Below are 22040 nucleotides of genomic sequence, written 5' to 3' on the forward strand. Positions count from 1 at the left end.
TTAATATTAAAAATATTAATATTTTTATTAAATATACCAATGATTTATTTATTCCAATAATTAACGAAAAATTATTTGTTTCATTAAATTGATTTGTAAACAAATTACTATTTATTTCTGTGCACATTATAAGTTAGTAGTTTTTGCTAAAATATTTGAATCATTTAATTATTTTACATTATTTATAAGTTATACATAAATGAATGAGTTTAATTAATGTACAGTATTATCGGTACATTAAAACATTTTATAATATTAATAAAATAAATTATATTGATTATTATATAATTATACAAAATTATTGTAATTAAATTTTACAGTTCAATTAATTATATAACAGAAATTATTTAGTTTTGTTAATTATATGGCAATTTGTTGTAACAATAATTTAAAAATGTTTATAATTAAAACTAATTAAATATGTTTACTATAAAAATTAAATGTTTATAACAAAATAAATTATTATTTCTTAACATATATTTCTCACAATTTATTTTTTTTTCTTTAATTATTGATTATTTAATTAAAATATTATTTTTATTGTTAATATGTTTATTATATTTGTAAAAATAAAAGACTATTAATAGGTTACCGCCGATATATCTTTTGTTTTCATAGTTTAATAGATTTATTGAATTAGACTATAAGTCCCAAAACATACGATTCAAATGTTACATAAGAGTTACAGTAAATATATCCACTTTTTTTATCTAATACTAAGTTAACTGTGTTAAACAAACTTAGATATAGAGCTCATTAAAGCCTATTTTATTAGTTATTAACCGTACAATAATATGTGTGAAGTTTTACTTATAAATAATAAGTTATTATTATTAATTTTTTTATAAAATGCATGTAAATATAAAATTATACAGTAATGTATGTTTTAATTGATCTATCTATAATATCTTAAAATATATTTAAAAGATTTATAACTGATTTCTATAATCAAACTAATTATAGCACAAAACATAAAAATAATTGAAATGTAATAAATAAATAAAACGTTTTTAAATGTAACTCTAATTATATGATTTTGATCTTCAAATTCAATATATTGTGAATCAATTGATGACTGTTTTGAGTTAACTTTATTTCTCGATTTATTAATTAAATGCAGGAAACGATCGAAATAATGCTTATTTATTGCCGATTCACTTAATTGTCTATATCTATAATATTAAAAATTAAATAATTTTCAAATAATTTTTAAAATAAATTAAGGTTTAGTATTAAATTATCAAACTTATATCTATTTCAAATATCCATGCTTATATAAACTATTAGTGACAGTTTTATTTAGTTATTATTAATAAAATTATAATTAATTAAATAAATTATCAAAAATTTATAACTTGTAATACTAATTAACAATTGAATGCTATTATTTGATTTAGGTTTATAATAGACAAAAAAAACAAAGAATATAATGTATTAATTAGTTATTTAATTAATATGCCTGAGCTTTTAATAATAATTTTTTACTTACATATATATAAGTTTATTTCTAATTGTTTTATTTAAATTTCTTGCAATAGGAAAACCAAATAAAACTTGTGAACCGTTACCCATAGTATGTCTCAATGGAAGTTCTTTATAATAGTCGACTAACTGACCTGTTGTTGTTTGCGATGATATGATAACAGTTTGATTATTAAGTAGTTTTGTCATAAAGTTATAATTAGCAATATCTACAAATGGTATCATTTTTATATTTTTATTTTGTATTAAATCCCACGATTGCTTTAGAATAAGTTTACAAAAAATAGTTAATATAAATAATATGTTAATAATATCTAATATTATTTTTAATATAATTATTTTGCTTACATTTTTCATTTGTCTGTATTCATAACTTCCGGTATTCATTACAATTTGCAGATCACGTAACATAAGATCCATATAATTATTGATGACATCCTCTTTAGTCGATATTATTTTCGATCGGATTTTATTGTCAAATAAATTTATTATAATCATTGAGCTTAACAACCAAATTGTTAATAAAAATTTTGAATGATAACTTTTTATTTTAATACCTGTTGTTATACAAATTTTAAAATGTTTAATTTTAATAAAATTTATCAATTGAAAGATGATTTTGTTAAATTTTTTTTTATAATTTAATTATTAAATTGCTTACTTTTTGAAATGAACATGCCAAAATAATCAACAAATAATTTCAGTTTAATATTAATAGATATATTTGTTATATGTTTACAATATGTATTACATAATGTAATAGCAATATATGAAATCATTAAACAAATCCAAAATTTGTCAGAAAATATGCGAAATATTCTCAACAAATCAGTGGAAAAATTACGATTTGTTGAGTAAAGTATTGATGAAAATTTAGTTGTAGTAACACATGGAAAGTCAACAATTTGAAATCTACCATGGTCCAATACATAATTTTCTAAAACTATAGACATTTTCTAAAATTTAATAAATAAGTTTTATTATCAAATCATTTATTTTATAATCATTTTATTACAAATTTTATAATTTATAATATATTAAAAGTTACTTACATTTGTACGAAAGTAATCCATTGTTGTGAAGAAAGTTTTATTAATTGTTTGATTATTATTATTAATATTATTTTGTATAACATAAACATCATATCTGTATATATATTTAAAATAAAATTAAATGCATGTTTAAAAATTTTACTTTACTTACTTTAAATGTAAATTGTTTTCAATAATATTTAAAATTTTTTCATTTCCACCGCATAATTGATAAACAGAATTATTGATCTTTTTTAACTAATTGAATAAAATATAAATATTAATTTTAAAACTTTTCATTATAATATATATATATATACCATAGATTCATATACTCCAATAATTAATGAATTATTATTATTATTATTAACATTGAATTGGTTTAAAATCAAATTACTATTTATTAATTTACACATATTTATAACTAAATCGTAAAATATAAAAACTATTTACTGTTTGTACGATATGTTTTTATATAGTATATTAAATTATATATAAATAAATCTAATGTAAACTAATATTTACAAAATTGATTATATTGATTATTTTATGCACTATGTTAAATTATACAATTTATTATAAATTGTAACATACATTAATATTTATATATTAATTATATTTTATAAATTAATTTATGTATATTATATATACAGTACATTGTTACAGTACATATTATATATAGATATTGTATATGTACTGTATATATAATATTTATATAATTATTATTATAAAGTAAATATATCATATACGTAAATTTATTTATTAACATTTTGTAAAAAAAAAATATTTGGTTATTTATATTGAATATATTTAAGTTTAATTTATTATAAATTTTATTTAAATTTAAAGTTAAATTATTAATATTGTGTTAGCAACTGATATCTAAAATACTGTAAATGTTATTAAATGTTGATTTTTGAATTTAAAAAATCAATTTATTAGATTTATTTCAATAAATAATAATTTAATGATAATTATTTGTCAAAATTATTATAAAACTTTAACTTTACAATAGTTTTATTTATATTATATTTTTAATTTATAATAATATTAAAATTATTAAATTACGATAAGATAATATAAAATAATTATAACTATTATTAGATATAATGTAAAATAAATAATAAATATTTATGATTTTGATTTTTAATTAAATTTAAAATCTACAAATAAGAAAATTATAATAGATTTCTATAATAAGACAAATTATTGCACAAAACATAAAAATAAATGATATGTAATAAATAAATAAAACGTTTTTAAATGTAACTCTAATCGTGTGATTTTGATCTTCAAATTCAATAAATTGTGAATTAATTGATGACTGTTTTGAGTTAACTTTATTTGTCAATTGATTAATTGAAAGCAGGAAACGATTGTAATATTGTTTATATATTGCAGATTCACTCAATTGTCTGTACCTATAATTATTATTAAGTTATTATTAGTAAAATTATTATTAATTAAATTTTTAAAAAATCATAAATTTATAAAATATTAAATGACAATTTAATGCTATCATTTAATTTATGTTTTTAAAAACAGATAAAAAACAATCACATATTAACTAGTTATTTGTTTAATAAGCATTTGCTAATAATTTATACTTACATATATATAAGTTTATTTTTAATTGTTATATTTAAATTTTTTACAATAGGAAAACCAAATAAAACTTGTGAACCGTTACCCATAGTGTGTCTCAATGGAAGTACTTTATAATAGTCAACTAAATGAGCTGTTATTACTTGCGTTGATATGATAACTGTTTTATTGTTAATTAGTTTTGTCATAAAGTTATAATTAGCAATATTTTTAAATTTAATCAATTTTATATTTTTCTGTTTAAATATATCCCACGATTGCTAACAATATTTGTAATAAAATAATTATGATTAAAAAATTGTGTGATTTTTTTAAATAAATATAATTATTTTGCTTACATTTTTCATTAATTTGTATTCATAGCTACCGTTTTTCATTATGATTTGTAAATCACGTGATATGATATCATTAAAATTATTGATGACATCCTCTTTGGTCGATATAATCTTTGAAAGTAGTTTATTGTTAAATAAATTTATTATAATCAATGAGCTTAACAACCAAATTGTTAATAAATATTTTGAATGAAACTTTTTTAGTTTAATACCTGAGTTATTATATAAATTAATAAATCAAAAATTTTAATTTGATATAAAATTATTTTATAATTTAGTTATTAAATTGTTTACTTTTTGAAATGAACAAGCCAAAATAATCAACAATTAATTCATATTTAATACAAATAGTTTGTTTATATGTATTGCAAAAAGTAATAGCAATATATGATATCATTAAACAAATCCAAAATTTATCAGAAAATATACGAAATATTCTCAACAAATCAGTTGAAAATTTACGATTTGTTGAGTAAAGTATTGATGAAAATTTAGTTACACTAACACATGGAAAATCAACAATTTGAAATCTACCATGGTCCAATACATAATTATCTAATACAATTGATATTTTCTATAATAGAAAATATGAGTTATTTTATCAAATTATTTATAGTATTAATATATATTTAAAATTACTTACATTTGTACGAAAGTAATCCATTGTTGTGAAGAAAGTTTTATTAATTGTTTGATTATTATTATTAATATTATTTTGCATAACAAAAACATAATATCTATATAAAAATTTCTAAATAAAATTAATAGTCTTAAATATTTTTAGTAAACTTACTTTAAATGTAAATAATTTTCTATGATATTTAAAATCTGCAGATTTTCACCGCATAAGTGATAAACATATTCATTGATCTTTTTTAACTTATTTGGTCAAAAAATTAAAATATGTTTTTAAATCTTTTAAATTTTTATTAAATATATTAAGTTATATACCGTAAATTCATTTAATCCAATAACCAATGAATTATTACTTATAACATTGAATTGGTTTAAAATCAAATTACTATTTATTAATTTACACATATTTATAATTTTGTTGTAAAATATTACAACTGTTTTTACACAATATATTAATTCATATATTCATAAATATAATATAAATTAATATTTACAATATTGATTATTTTATATACTATGTTAAATTATAATTAGTTATGAATTATAACATATATTAATATTTATATATTAAGTTTTATATATCTACATTTTGTAAAAAACAATTTGTTTATTTATGTTAACTATATATAATAAAAGTTTAATTTATTACATATTTACATTGAATTTCTTTTTTATAATAAATTCTATAATCAAACAAACAATTGCCAAAAATATTGCTATTAATGACATATAATAAATAAACATAACATTTTTTATTGTTACTCTGATTATATCATTATGATTATCACTATTATGTGTTTGTATTGATTTTTGATTATTTATAATAAATTTTTGAAAAAATAGTTTCATAGATAATAAGTATCGATAATAGTTTTGCTCATTTAATGCCGACTCCATTAAACTTTTAAACCTAAAAAATTTATTCATAAAATATTAGTAACTAACTAATTAATGGGTTATAAATACAATGTTAAATGAATAATATATATATATTTAGTTATTTACATGAATTTGAGTTTAATTTTTATAATAGTATCCAAATGTCTAGAAATAGGAATACCATATAAAACTAGTGATCCGTTGCCATTAGTTTGTCTCAATGGGAACTCCTTATAAAATTTTATCAAACCATATGTCATAAAATTACTGCTTATAAGTACTGTTTGATGACTGACCACTTGATTAATAGATTCAAGACTTGAAATAAATTGAAATGATTTTGTTATAACATTTTTCCTAATCAAAGCCCAAGATTCCTAATAATATAATCATTGATAAGTATAGTCATTAAACATAGTTTATACAACAAATATTTATTAAAATATAATTATTAATAAATTAAACAATAATTATAAAATTACTAATTATTATAAAATACTTTAATTAAAATATATTTACATTTTTCATTAGTTTGTGTTCATAATTTTCTTTAGTCATTATAACTTTAATATCACGAAACATAAGAACATCTAAACTATTGATATAATCCTCTTTAGTTAATATAATTTTTGATAAAAAGTCATTAAAAAATAACATTTTTATCAGTATTGTGCTTATCAACCAAACTGTTATTAAAAATTTTGAATGATATTTTTGTATGTTTATACCTTAAATAATAAAAAACAAACATTACAAATAGGACACTTAAAATAATAATATTTTAATAACAATGTATATAAATTATATAATATTTACCCATAGATAGAAACAAACCAAAATAGTCAAAATATAACTTAAATTTTATGTTTAAATATTTATCATAAGCATTCATAAATGTAATTATTAAATAAGATAAAAGTAAATATATCCAAATATTTGTCGAAAATATTTGAAATATTCTAAATAAATCGGTTGAAAAATTGATTTTAGATGAATATAATATCGATGACAATCTACAAGTGTCTACATTTGAAAAGTCTAATAATTCATATCTATTATTATCAATAATCATAGTCATTGCATATGTCGATATAAGCTAAATAAAAAACAGTATTTAAAAAATAAGTTATATATATATATGCTTTATTAAAATAAAATTATTAATTGATAAACAATAGTATTAAAAAATTATAGTTTTACATTAAATTTAATATATACTGTACTATAACTATAAATAATAATTTATAAAAAAATAATGCTTACATTTGAATAAAAATAAGCCATTGAAGAGGTCCAAGATTTACCCGGTTTATTGATTTTACTAACAGTTTTCGGATTGAATAAACGTATACTAAAACTTTAACAATAAAAATTAATAATTAATTGACAAAACTATATATATATATATATATATATATAAATAACTTACTTTAAATGCAAATTATTTTCAATAAGTTTTAATATATAGTTATAATTGTGACAATCTTTATAAAATGTCTCATTCACTTTTTCCAACTTATTTTAAATTAAATATATATATATATATAAGGTTATATATTGAAAATTTATTAATAAAATATATTATTTTTTAAAAATTAATTTTTATTTAATTAAATATTAATTACTATAAAACTATCGTACCCAATAACTAACTAAACCAATAATTAGTTTTGTATTATTTAATTGTTGTACAGAATTGTAAACTTTATTTTTAGGTATAAATGTACACAAATTTTCATAATTTATAATAGACATTTAGTTATATAAATATATATATTATATATTAATTAGTTAATATAAATAACGCATAAATTATTAAATAATTTACAAAAATAAGTTTAAAAAATTATACTATACATCCTTATATTAAATAATAAATATTATATTTGTAATATACTGTACATTAATAACAAATATACTTAAGTAAATTAAACTGTATTTATTGAATAGTAAAATCAATTAAATGTCACCGAAAAGTTATATTTTATAAATATGTTACAGTATATATCACAGTATAAATGTATTAATTTATTTAATTATATTTACATAAATAGACTAATATTTTTGTAAAACTATTGTGACAATTCAAAAACTATATGCAAATAAAATTTATAAAAAAAACTTACATTAATATTTTCTAATTTATTTTTAATAGTAATATATCTATTTATACTAATTTTATAAATATTGTATTGTATTTTTAATGTAGTTTACTGTGTTTTAAATAAAATTTTTATATTTTATTTTATAATGTGCTATGTTAGTTTAATATTAAATTTATTTTTTTAAATATTAGCAAATTCTATACGATATTAACTAAATAGTTTTATTTACTTTAACATGTTTTTATTTATAATATTTAATGCAAAACAACATTGTTGCTATAGTTATTATTTGATTTATTAAAATATTAATACTCAAAATAAATAATTAAATTTATACATAATAAACAATATTTGTAAAATATTTATAAATTTTAATCATTATATTATAATTTATATACTACAATAAATAATATAAAATAATCAATATGTTAAAACGTAAAGTTTTTGATAATATAATTCAATAAAAAATCCAATTAATGATATACTAAAACCAACAATTGATATGACAAATACAAATCTAACATTATCTAACTTAACTTTTATCATATTATATTTGTTTTCATTGATAATTATTTGACTTTTTATAAGATTTTGTTTTGCACTCATATTTATCATAGTTTTTATGTGATTAGCAAATAGTTTACGTTTGAAATGTTGATGATATAAACCAGAGTGCATTAAATTTCCAAATCTAAATCAAATATAAATATTATTAATCATTATTAATGTTTACATTATTATTATATAATTTTTTTCTATAAATTTACATAATTAGTAATTTTGATTTGAGAGTTGTATTCAAATGTTTGATTAGAGGAATGCCATCCAATAATACAGAACCGTTACCTTCGGTTAGTTTTAATGGAAATTCATTGTAAAGCAATAAAATATTATTGAGTGCTAATTTGTCGCCAACTATTACCGTCTGATTATTAATTAAATCTACAATTGTCTTAAAACTCGATAGTTTTTCAAACGTTTTAAATTTTATGCTTTTTGTAACTAAACGATTTGATTCCTTGAAAAAAATAAATAGTTTTAAAATTAATTGATATTTGAATAAATTTTAAATTAATATGCAGTTAAATGTAAAAAGTAATCAAATAAACAAAAATTTATATTTAATTTATATATTTAATCGCTGTTTAATCTATAAAATACTATTAAATTATTGTTTAAATTTAAATTAAAATTACATTTTTCATTCGTTTGTATTCATAACTCGATGAATGCATCAAAATGTTGACATCACGTATCATAAGATCATCTAAATTATTGATGACATCCTCTTTAGTTAATATAATCATTGATCGCAAATCAGTGTAAAACAAATTTATTATTATTAGACAACTTGTTAACCAAATTCCTAGTAATAGTTTTGAATGATATTGCTTTACAATTATACCTAATTTTTATATTTTTAAACAAATATACTATTAGCATACTTAATGTTTATAAGTTATATCAATGTTTAAAGTTTTAAAAATAAATTATTTTTACTTTTAAAGATAAGCAAACCAAAATAATCGATTAACAATTTAAACATAACTGATATGGTTTTCTGATAGCAATTAATAATTACTAAAGAAATATATGAAATTAAAAGATAAGTCCAAAAATGTTTGGAAAATATATGAAATATTCTGAATGTATCGGTTGAAAAGTTTATGTTTGGTGAGTATAAAATTGCTGATTGTTTGCCAACGTCTACATATGAATAATCAATTAATTTATGTCTATTGTAGTCAAGTATCCAATTGGTTAGCAACATGGTTATATTCTAGATAAATATTCAAAACATATTTAATTACTTTTTTTTATAATAAATAATTTATTTTTTTAAATAAATAAAGTCAAACATTTTGAACAAAATATCTCTTTATATCGATCCCTGTATTATCTTTTTTGTGATGTTTCCGAAAAAATGATTTTACAACACGTATACTATAACTTTTTAAGTTAAACAAATAATTATTAATTATCAAAAATTAATCAGTAATAAATAAAAATAGTTATATACTAGATATTAATATTTAATACTTAATTTTGTAGTTATTCTTAATAATTGGTAAAATATAATCAAATTTATGGCACACTTGATATGCAGTTTTATTTAATTGTGTTATCTATAAATATTTTAAGATTTAGATAATAACAATAATAATAGATGTTTTACTACCGTATTATCTAAAATTCCGATAACAAAATTATCAGTAATATTATTTTTTTCCGATATACTAAACAATACATTGACACCATCATCGATAATTTCAAACAAATTAAATAGCTTGTAATTTGCCATTTAGTTATATAATTTATATACAGTATATATATATATTTGACATTTAATAAAGTCTGAATTTAAATTAATTATGATTACATTGCATATTATTTTTATTTTGTTATTTATTATGTATTATTTAAGTTTTTCTTTGTAACACAAAAATCAATACTAATGTTACAATAAAACAAATCAGTGAAATAATGTTATACAAATATTTGCAAATAAATACAATTTGAAATTAAATTGAAGAAAATTATTTGTTTTACTACATTATATAAATATTAATATTATAGTTAAAACAATTTAATCACATGATATATATGATATATTGAATTTTAATATTTATTTAATCTTTATAATTAAATAAAAAATTATCTTTTATTAAGTGTTTTTTGATATTTTTTTTAATTATATATATTATATTTATTTATATACTAAATTGTATCTACATTGTATTTAATAGTTTAATACATAAAATATTGTTACATTGATTATTAGAAATCATATTAACTTAACATTAATTGTTTTATTTTAGTAAATTTTTTTGGTCACATTTTATATATAATCAACTGATAACTTATTAATACTAAGTTTGTATTAATTATTATATTTAGTAAAAGTACTTAAAATATTTTACGAGTAATCAATAAGTATTTGTTGACAATTTGAAGGACAGATACTTTTTGAATACTTTTAATAGTCATTTGTTAATACAGTAACAAAAAAATAGTTATACTGTAGTGACATTAAATTTTTTTGTTTTAAATAAAAATAAAACAATGAACATATTTAAAATTACATTAGTATTATGTGTTTTTGTTATATTTAACATAAACATAATTAATGCAAATGTTATTCATTATATTGATACCGACGGAAACCTAAAAAATGTCAACAAAAGTATTGATGAAATAAACGATTGGATGACATGGGCTGTCTATGACAATAGTATCAATACTACCGGGTAATCAAATAATTAATATTATAATTAATTATATTTACATTATTGTTATTTATCGAAATAGTTGGGCTCAGTTAGACATTCACTCAAATCAATCGCTGGACGACTCACGACAGGCCTATTATTTTGGACTCATTGAAGGCCTACTAACAGCAGATTTAATTCAACTCCATTGGGATAACAATATCCGACACTATTGTGATAAAGAAAAACAATTTTGTCAAAATTTATTTGCATTTATCGCCAAAAACATTGAGTTTATGAAATCACAGATCAAACTGTACGCCAATAGCGATGAATACTGGCATCAAATAGAGCTAACACTGACACAGCTTACGGGTCTCGAAGATGGCTATCGATCGACAATGTATGGCATCAGACCTCCCGGTTCGCCGCATCTCAATGTCAATGTCACGGGTCTTATACTTATGAACTTAATTACCGAATGCGGTGAACTCGAACAGGTTCTACAGCGAAAGGTCAAGTCTGTGGATCTCAACGATGGCCACTGTTCGGCAATCGTCAGAGTACTCGATGACGGCAGTGATCTATTGGTGTCACATAATTCGTGGACAACCTATGCTTGGATGTTAAGATTAGTCAAACGATATAATATGAATTATAGTAACATTTCGGGTACATCACAGGCCTTTAGTTCATATCCCGGTGTCATCTTCTCTATCGATGATTATTATCTCATCAACAGTGGTCTGACAGTACTGGAGACGTCTATCGGAAATTATAATAACAGTTTGTGGTCCAATGTTGTGGCCGACAAAGTGGTATTTGAATTTATCCGAAACACTGTAGCCAATCGTTTGGCCCGATCGGGTCGTGAGTGGTCACAAATTTTCGGAAAATACAATTCGGGTACCTATAACAACCAGTTTATGATTGTTGACTATAATAAGTACAAAAAGGGTACACTACCGGCACAATTACCCGATGATGTGCTCTGGGTTTTGGAACAATTGCCCGGTTATGTCGAGTCTGGAGATGTGACTCATGTGCTTCGGCAACAAAACTATTGGCCCTCATATAATGTTCCGTATTTTAAGGGAGTCTATGATTTGAGTGACTACACATCACAGGTGACGAAATACGGCGACTTTTTTACGTACAATAAGACGGCCAGAGCTCTGATATTCCGACGCAACGCCAAACAAGTAACAGACATGTCCTCACTTTACCGACTCATGCGCTATAATGACTTCAAACACGACCCACTGTCCCGATGCAATTGCACGCCTCCCTATACGGGTGAATACGCTATAGCGGCCCGATGTGATCTCAATGATCCCAATGGTCACTATCCTTTTAGTTCGCTAGGTTTCCGACCTCACGGTGCTATTGATGTCAAAATGACAAACAAAGACTTGTTTAGCAAACTTGAGATGATTGCCAACAGTGGCCCTACATATGAACAGCAGCCACCGTTTCAGTGGTCAAACACCCGAATTGTTGGTGTCCTACATAGCGGACAACCCGATACTTTCCAGTTCCCACCGGTTCACGTTAAGTGGGCGCCCAGTAGTCTTAGAAATGTTAGTTTTCCAACAACAACAACAATAACCAATACTATTGTCTGAAATTGGATTTAATTTAACATAAATTTATTTTATTACTATAAATTAATATTACAATTAAACTAAAATTATTGTTAAAAGTTGATATTAATTTAATGACTTGAAATTTATTATTATTTATCAATACTAAAAATGCCAAGAATTTAACTATTTATTAATTAAATTACATAAATATAAATAGTAATATTATATTTAGTTAATTATGTTTACTAAATATTAAATTATTTAATCTAAATTGCTTATAATAATTATTGCTATAAAATATTAAAAATTTTCCTTTTTTTAATATTATGTTTTGTGTTTGATTATTATATTGTATATTTATATACCGGTATATTATTTCATTTATTAGTAGAGTATTTAATCAAAGTTTTTATAAAAATGTTTTTTAATAAAATATTTTTAAGATATATATTTTAGACATTTTATAACTGTTAAAAAATTTTCTCGGTTTTTATAAAATTAATATTATAATTTTTTATAATAAAGTGCCATGATACATGGATACATTACTTTTTTAATTGCTGTAATTTTTTTTATATGTAAATAAAAAAAGTTAACATACTTTGATTGGATACTCTAATTATTAATATCAATTTAATTTGATATTTAGTTAAAAATAATTATAATATTTTAAAATTAATTTTTACTCCATTTTAACTATCCATATGTGTCATCAACAATATTAAAAATTTTTTAATTAATTATTTAACAGGAATTTTTTTCTAATTGTGTTAACGTTTATTTAATTGTTAGTTTTCTAAATATCCTGGTATGTTTATATCATTTAACAAATTCTATATTTTTATTTTTATTTTAATTTTATTTATCAATCAATTAGCTAAAAATAACTGAAAATCAATATGAAGTGGACGATTGTATCGGCAGTTGTATTAGTTTTAACTACAATTAATACTAATTGTTCAGTATTAGGTACGGGAGGTTTGGGTGAAGGGGTAAAAGGATTGGTTAATGGTCTTAACTATGGTCTAACAGGTCAACAACAACAACAACAACAACAACAACAACAACAGTCAAACGGTCTTCTTGGCGGTGGATTGGGCAACGGTATCAGTACTTTACTCGATGGCGTCAATTATGGTCTAACTGGCAGATCAGGAGTCTCTGCAGGTGGTGCTGGTGGCGCTGGCGGTCTATTAGGAGGTGGAAGTGGAAGTGGTACTGGCCTACTGGGAGGCGGACTTGGTGGCTCTGTTAGCACTTTATTAAACGGTGTTAATTACGGATTAACCGGTGGTAATGGTGGAAATGGGGGCTCTTCAGGTGGCTTATTAGGTGGAGGTTTAGGACAAGGAGTTAGCACACTGCTTGATGGTGTCAATTATGGTCTAACTGGCAAGTCAGGAAGCTCGGTAAATGGTGGTGGTTATGGTTCTGGAAATGGCCTATTAGGAGGTGGAAGTGGAAGTGGAAGTGGAAGTGGTACTGGCCTACTGGGAGGCGGACTTGGTGGCTCTGTTGGCACTTTATTAAATGGTGTTAATTACGGATTAACCGGTGGTAATGGTGGGAATGGGGGCTCTTCAAGTGGCTTATTAGGTGGTGGTCTAGGACAAGGAGTCGGCACATTGCTTGATGGTGTCAATTATGGACTTACCGGTTCTAATAAATTCGGTAGTAGTGGTAGTGGTGGTGGCCTTAATAACTGGTTCTCGACTGTACTTCCGGTTTTGATAAGAGAAAGCTCTGGTATAATCAATAGCGCATCTATTTATTCGTCTTCTAATGGATTTAATGGTGGAATTTATAACAATCTTCAAAATCAATTAATACAACAACAACAACAAGAGATTAATGATATAACAAATCTTTGTTTTCAAATAAAGACAGCCATCAATGCTCTACACCAACAACAACAACAACAATTGTTAAATATTTATAGATCTTATGCCGGAGGTGTAGGAACCGGTATAAGTGGTTTTGGTGGTGGTGTAGGTAGCAGTCAACAAGTGCCTAATTTTGGATCATCAGCTGGATTAGGATTTGGTAATACTATTGGTGGTGGTGTTGGAGGTGCAGCACAACTACAACAGCAGCAACAACAACAGCAGCAGCAGCAGCAGCAGCAACAACAACAACAACAACAACAACTACAGCAGCAGCAGCAGCAGCAACAACAAGGAGGTGGTGGTGGTGGTGTGGGTCAATTGCAACAACAACAACAGCAAACAAATGCCGGCCTTGGAGTTGGTGGTTTTGGGCTGGGATTAGGTAGCAGTTCACAGCAGCAACAACAACAACAAGCGGGTATCGGTGGCTTAGGGGCTAGTTCTCAACAACAACAACAATCACAGCAATCTCAGGCAGGTTTAGGATTAGGTCCGTTGGGTGGAATTGGATTGGGAAGCTCTAGTCAACAATTACAACAACAGGGAAGCATAGCTGGTTTGGGCGGACAACAGCAACAACAACAACAATCCCAGCAATCACATGCCGGCATAGGATTGGGACCTTTGGGTGGGGTTGGACTCGCAAGTTCTAGTCAACAATTACAACAACAACAACAAGCAGGCATTGCCGGTGTAGGCGGACAACAGCAGCAGCAACAACAACAACAGGCAGGAGTTGCTGGTGTGGGTGTAGTAGGACAACAACAACAACAACAACAAACTGCTTTAGGTGCCGGTGCTCAACAACAACAGCAACAACAACAACAGGCAGGCGTTGCTGGTGTGGGTGTAGTAGGACAACAACAACAACAACAACAAGCTGCTTTAGGTGTTGGTGCTCAACAACAGCAGCAACAACAACAACAAGCTGCTTTAGGTGCCGGTGCTAATCAACAACAACAACAGCAACAGCATCAAGCCGCTTTAGGTTCCGGTGTTCAACAGCAACAACAACAAGCTCAAGTAGGCACTGTTGGTGTAGGCGGACAGCAGCAACAACAACAACAGGCAGGCATTGCTGGTGTGGGAGGGCTAGGACAACAACAACAACAGCAACAACAGGCTGCTTATGGTGCCGGTGCTCAACAACAACAGCAACAATTATCAGCCCACGCAACAGCAATAGCTGGTTAGGACTAACGTATCATTTATTTAACAACTATATCAACAATAGTGATCATATCTGATGATTTCAAATTAGTTAGAAATAGATTATTAGATTATAAATTGAATTATCAAATAAAACAAAAATTATTAAAAAATATATATTTAATGTACTAAATACTAATACAAATAAAAATTCAATTGATTAAAGTTTGCTTAATTTTAATTAACCAAAAACTTTCTCTAAATTATATTTAAAGTAGAGTTTAATATTATTTGGTTATAGGAAAGTATTAAAATATTTCAAAATTTTGAGGTCAAGTAAAGTTTTTCAGGAAAATAAAAAAATAATTTCTATAAATTCTTTAGTATTTAAAAAAATAACTAATAAAAATAGTTATTTGTAGTAAAAATTTTAAAATAAGTGACTAGTTTTTTATATTTAATGTAAAAAATAACTAAAATAATTTTTAATTATTTAACTACAATATATGATAGAAATTATATATATACCGGTAATTATTAAATACTTAAATTAAAAAATGAGAATATTAGTGTCTAAAAAATTAAAATAATGTTTTATTAATTTTTATAGATATTCTAATTATTTTTTATTTAAATTTAAGTTAACTTAAATTTTGATTAAAATATAATTAATAAATTATACTAAATAATAATTAATTAATTTTTTTATAGAGGCTTCAATAAATGTTGAACGACCACAACTACAACAAATTCAATCGGGTATTAGTAGTTGCCTAAAGGGTACCAACAAAAATGCTACATCCATGGTCACTACCATTGCACCTGTACCTGATTTTGTAATATTTGGACCGACATCTACTACAACAACACCACCAAGTTTTGTTATATTCAATATACCACAACAACAACAACAACAACAACAACAACAACAGCAACAACGACAATAATAATAATAATAATCCCAAACCAACCAAATTTTAAAATATTAGTGACATAATAAATAGTTTTTTTTATTTCTATCTATACTGTATATAATTTATATATATATGTATATTAAATACAATATTTATATTGAATATGTAAAAAAATATATTTATAATATCTTAATTTAGAATTTTAAAAATTATTTTTTTTAATTATTGTATATTTTGTAAAAAAAGTATAGTTAATAGATTGTAGATAATTAATTATTATCATTAATATTATAATTATAAACAAATTTATCTATTTAGAATTTATTTAAATCTATAATCTATGATTTTTATTTGTTAAATATTTAGTTATAATTATAAATTTATTAATTAATTATACAGGAAATGGATGTCTACGTAAAACTAAAGAAAGTAAGCCATTGGCCAGTTTTTTATGGAAAATGATTACTCAATAATAATAATCACAGATTTTTTAATAATATTATTTATCAATTATTATTTTAATAAAAATTAAAATCTTAAATTACATATAAACTTTTAGTTAGTTTAACTTATTTTTAGATATCACTTAACAATTTTCTAGTAGATTTCAGCTATTAAGTGATGTAAAATTTTAAGTTAAACTTAGAATTTTAATATTTTTTAAAATGTGTGACATCAAAATTAAAAATTTTAATAAAATTATAATCTATGTTTTTAACAAATAAACAATTAGGATTTTAGTCGATTGATAAATATAAAAAAATAAATTTTTCTCTTTCTCCCTCTCTGACAAGTAACCAGATAGTATCTGGTCATACAAATTGTCAATTATAATATACAATGTTTTTTTTAAAAAAAAAACATTAATTTTTAAAAAACTTTTACTATAAGAATTTTTTAAAAACTACTAAAATCATTCATTAATTTATTTATCCTAAAAAAACAGTATTTAAGGTTCTATTACACACACAAAACGCGTCAATGGGTTCCCATAACAATATTGCTCTTACATTAATAATACATATATAATATAATACAGACTATAGTTATAGTATTACTACTACTACTGGATATGAATTCAATAGTTTAGTCAACAAAACAAAACATCAAAAACTCATTGATTGAGTGACACAAACACACAGACTCTGTATATGTTTGTTGTGTAAAGCAATAGATAGACAACTGTTGTGTTGTTATTATTGTTGTTGTGTTTGACTGTATTGTATAACACATACAACAATCAGCTGTTGTTTTTTTTGGCCGACATTTGAGGCCCGACTTGCGGTCACCCGAATCGCTATATATTATGTTCACATAATAGCACTTTGTTTTGTTTGTTTGTTTGTCCATCACTTGTGTGGACACTAACCGTGAAAATACTGTAAATAATTGAACCAAAAAATATTTGTTGTTTTGTCTCAAATGTTTTGTTGGATTTTCTACTGATTATCGCAAAAGTCAAACATTTTGTGACCACTTTCGGGGGTAAAACCTGTTGTTGTTGTGTATATCATATGTCATAATATCCATTGAAATGGTCAACACATCGTCAATGTATGAAATACACAAACACTGCGAGACGTGTATCCGGCCGTCCAGTTGTCGGTTAAAGAGTTGCGGATTCAATGGTGTCAACGACACGACGATTACCGCCGCTGGTGGCCAAACAGTGTGTCCACTGGTCAACTGTAATAACAAGGATTGTCCATTGGTTATGCATAAATGTAAACTTACCGAACATTTTCTTATATGTCAACACCAAAAGGTATGTTTGTTGTTGTGGTCACCGATTGTTTTAGCGGTGATTGGCCACTGAATGTCTTGTTCTTCCCCCGATCACAGGTTCAGTGTCTTAATTGGTGTAACGGTTGTCCGGTACACGTATACCGCAAGAACATGTCCGCACATTTGCTACACTGTTCGGCAAACGTCATACACTGTACGGTAGAGTGGAATCGATGGCCAGTTCATACACGAGAGCGCCGATTGACTACTCAAATGTCAAATGTTATGCCGCAGTCACTCAATGTTAACCATTTGGACGTCGCACTGGCCCTACGCGATCAGCGAATGCTTCGACAGTTATGGACAGCTGAAAAGCGGACACAACGGGCCTTCAAGAACTACCTGACACTTAAATATCCTGCCGTTCCCTTAAAAGTAAATTAACGCATAGTTTTTGTATAATTTTAATTGAAATATATATATATATATATTAATTGTTTTATGAGAACAGCCCTATCGTGGTCTACATCTAACTGACAAAACCAATACCAATAGAGAACATTCATCATCTCATTCGCCATCGTTATCGCCGACCAACAGTCAGACCACATCAACACTGTCCGTATCGGAGGACGATTCCGACTCAAGTCCGTGGGCACAACACCAGAGTCCACCGGGTCTTCAGAGTTCAGTTTGCGCTAAACTACTTGAGAACACTCATTGCATGTCTCATAATCACAATACTAAGTGTAATAACATTAAAAGTAATGCAAATAAATTGGATTTTTCCGCCGTTGTTGAACCATCGGACAGTTTGTTGGACAGCACCGCTGCCACTAAGTCAACGATACCTCAGGCACCGGCCCTTCCACAGTGTAACTCACTGTCACTTGATATCAATATGGGAACAATAGCTGCCTATCAGAAGAAGCCTAAACTAATGTATACATTTCGGTGCGCACAAGAGTTTCGCAGAGATGAGTACGAGTGGCACTATCGCAACGTTCATAACGATATTCACGGCGGTATTGATGGATGGATTGAACACCGGTGTCCACTTTGGCAATACGGCTGCAATTTTGTACACAAACGTTGGACACCTAAACCTGAGGGATCGGTGATAGTGTTCAACGAATTAGTCGAAAGTTTTGGAGTTCAAATGCCCGAATCGGACGCTCAAATCTATTGCGATAGTCAGACAATTAGTTTATCATTATTGCCATTTGAGGTTTGAAACAGTAATTTATTATGAATTAACCTAAAAATTATTATTATAATAGCTATAGTTTTTTTCAGGGAAAAATATAGATAAATTTTATTTTTTAAATTCAATGTCAATATATATGTGACTAACGATTAATATTTTATTACTCTCGTAATTATCTATTTTTAATTTTTATCAATTTTGTTATTTCATGTATAATAGTCCCAATTATATTATTATTTTGTTTTACAATTACCGGTATATTGTTTTTATTTAATTGCATTTCTTGTTTATTATTATTATTATTATTTTATAGCAATATTTTAGTTATTAAACATTCCTTTTTTGTTTTTTGATTGTTTCTCAAATAGTGTCATAAATAGTGTATAAAAATATTTTTCTCTTTAATAGCGAATGTTTATACAGTAATTATTATTATGTATTTAAAATGATTTTTAAAAATATTATTTTACATCGTATTTCATTTACTGTATATATATTTTTTAAAAATATTCATTTAAATTTAGAAAGTTTGATATTATTGTTTATTTATTTTAAAAGTAAATTAATATATTTATTTGACCTAAATTTTTAAAAACTTTTCTTGTTTTGTGTTTCATATTTTTATCGAAAAAATATTTTTTTTTGACATTCATTAGTGTGTTAAGTAAAAAAAAGAGTTTATTTTGTATTCTCAATATTAGTTTATTTTTCTTGATTTTAATGATAACATTTAGCAATTATTTTTTTTAAGACTTTAATTTAGTTTTTTAATATTTTTATTGTTAACTCAAAACCACAGATTCTTCAGACAATATGTCGACATTTGGATAGCTTTTCGTTAAACAATTTGTCGCTTACAAGCAAACGCTTTCGTGACGTTTGTCGCACTTTTTTGGACACAAGAGGACTCGTATCGCTTCAATGGCAGCGTTCACTCAATGAGAACGGAAAGTACTCGTGGGATGTCGGCTATAAGGTATGGGTTGGATGTCTATACAGTATATTTAATAGGCATAAAATGTATATATTTACCCATTTACTAGTGGGTGCTCAACAAAAAGCTATCATTATCATCATATAGTATTCATATGTTTTTATGTATTGTATTTATTATATACTAAACTTATTTATATTATTACTGAAAATTCCTAATATATAAAAATAACTATTTATAGACACCACACCTCATTATAGTCTATTTTTTATTTTAAGATGAAATTTTTAGTTTTGTTTTTTATTTTGCACTTGATTTCAATAGTTTGAATAATAAATATATTTATAAATAGTTACGAAATAATAGTTAATATAATATATCAGTAATGATAGCAAATGTCAGTTATAATTACGAATACATTTAAAATAAATAATATTTAATTATATATTAATTTAGTTTTGAATGACACAAAATAATAGCTAATTTATTGTTTAATTTACTAAGAAATGGTACTTTAGTTCTGCATTTACACCGATAACGTGTTGGCAACAGGACTCGTGTCATGCGGTCACACAACACATACAGCAGTGTCCGCACTATGTGTGCGAACCAAAGTCCGAACCGTTTAAACTACCCGTCGATTCCAATGAAAAGGAGTGTAAAAAACAATTGTGATATAAATCTCGACTCGTTTTTTATTATAGGATTTTATAAATTGTATTTAATACACAAATAATAATTATTGTAATTACAGTATATATATACATATATGTATATTAAATATATATTTATATAGATAGATATACAGCTAATTAATTGTTATTTAATTATATAAATACTTTACTTACAATAATGGTTAGATAATAATTACTGTACAGTAAATAAATTACACTATATGTCTAGTGTATCGTAATTGCTATACATATAATACAGTATATTATTAAGTAATCAAAATATAATTTTAATTTATTAAATAATTTTTTTTAGCTAAGTATATTTATTTAAGCAATTCAAAGTATTATTTTATTTTTTTAAATTTATTATCATTTAAATGTTTAATTAAAGTACATTCATAAAATATAACATTTAATTTACGATGTGAACTATTTTTATTATATTTTTTAAATATAAATAAATACTAAATTTTAAATAAAAATTTTAAATTTATTATTAATTGAATAGAAATAAAATTAAAAATATAAAATTCTTATGTTGATTAAATTGTTGTTTATATATATATATCTAATTATTAGATTAATATATTTAATAGCTAAAATTTTATAATTTAATTATTAAATATTGTAAATGCTTTAATAATAAATAAGAAAAATAATTTGTAACTAATTTTTTCTATAAG

The 22040-nt window shown here is 24.0% G+C and overlaps 3 protein-coding genes across 4 annotated transcripts; all 3 read left to right on the forward strand.

Annotated features, from left to right (window-relative positions):
• The first annotated feature begins 11163 nt into the window (after positions 1–11163).
• On the forward strand, positions 11164–12907 carry LOC128955793 (putative phospholipase B-like 2). The gene is made up of 2 exons (XM_054301468.1): positions 11164–11321; positions 11383–12907. The coding sequence occupies exons 1-2, from the start codon at positions 11281–11283 to the stop codon at positions 12905–12907; spliced, it is 1566 nt and encodes a 521-aa protein (XP_054157443.1). The 5' UTR covers positions 11164–11280.
• A 668-nt stretch (positions 12908–13575) lies between these two features.
• LOC128955281 (histone-lysine N-methyltransferase 2D-like) lies at positions 13576–16889 on the forward strand. Of its 2 annotated transcripts, XM_054300937.1 has the most exons (4): positions 13576–13676; positions 13746–13837; positions 13901–15943; positions 16615–16889. In XM_054300937.1, exons 2-4 carry the CDS (start codon positions 13768–13770, stop codon positions 16848–16850), a joined length of 2349 nt encoding a protein of 782 aa, XP_054156912.1. In that variant the 5' UTR covers positions 13576–13676; positions 13746–13767; the 3' UTR covers positions 16851–16889. The 2 variants fall into 2 exon arrangements, with proteins under 2 accessions (XP_054156912.1, XP_054156911.1); XM_054300936.1 differs by having other exon boundaries at positions 13746–15943.
• Positions 16890–17931: 1042 nt separating this feature from the next.
• On the forward strand, positions 17932–21384 carry LOC128955282 (F-box only protein 30-like). Its single transcript, XM_054300938.1, has 5 exons — positions 17932–18582; positions 18660–18977; positions 19054–19770; positions 20549–20725; positions 21188–21384. The coding sequence occupies exons 1-5, from the start codon at positions 18352–18354 to the stop codon at positions 21356–21358; spliced, it is 1614 nt and encodes a 537-aa protein (XP_054156913.1). The 5' UTR covers positions 17932–18351; the 3' UTR covers positions 21359–21384.
• The last annotated feature ends 656 nt before the right edge of the window (positions 21385–22040 follow it).

Source organism: Oppia nitens, unplaced genomic scaffold (genome assembly GCF_028296485.1).
Source record: "Oppia nitens isolate AA-2021 unplaced genomic scaffold, nextdenovo-longstitch-racon4-pilon3 scaffold2_pilon_pilon_pilon, whole genome shotgun sequence".
In the NCBI taxonomy this organism is placed as follows: domain Eukaryota; kingdom Metazoa; phylum Arthropoda; class Arachnida; order Sarcoptiformes; family Oppiidae; genus Oppia; species Oppia nitens.

What these genes read in the sequence shown, in the direction of transcription:
- LOC128955793 (XM_054301468.1), top strand. Translation starts at nt 11,281, where the DNA reads ATGACATGGGCTGTCTATGACAATAGTATCAATACTACCGG. An exon ending in AATAGTATCAATACTACCGG is followed by an intron (nt 11,322 to 11,382) that starts GTAATCAAATAA and finishes TTATCGAAATAG; the next exon opens with TTGGGCTCAGTTAGACATTC.
- LOC128955281 (XM_054300936.1), top strand. Translation starts at nt 13,768, where the DNA reads ATGAAGTGGACGATTGTATCGGCAGTTGTATTAGTTTTAACTACAATT. An exon ending in CCACGCAACAGCAATAGCTG is followed by an intron (nt 15,944 to 16,614) that starts GTTAGGACTAAC and finishes ATTTTTTTATAG; the next exon opens with AGGCTTCAATAAATGTTGAA.
- LOC128955282 (XM_054300938.1), top strand. Translation starts at nt 18,352, where the DNA reads ATGGTCAACACATCGTCAATGTATGAAATACACAAACACTGCGAGACG. An exon ending in ATCCTGCCGTTCCCTTAAAA is followed by an intron (nt 18,978 to 19,053) that starts GTAAATTAACGC and finishes TTATGAGAACAG; the next exon opens with CCCTATCGTGGTCTACATCT. An exon ending in CGTGGGATGTCGGCTATAAG is followed by an intron (nt 20,726 to 21,187) that starts GTATGGGTTGGA and finishes TAATTTACTAAG; the next exon opens with AAATGGTACTTTAGTTCTGC.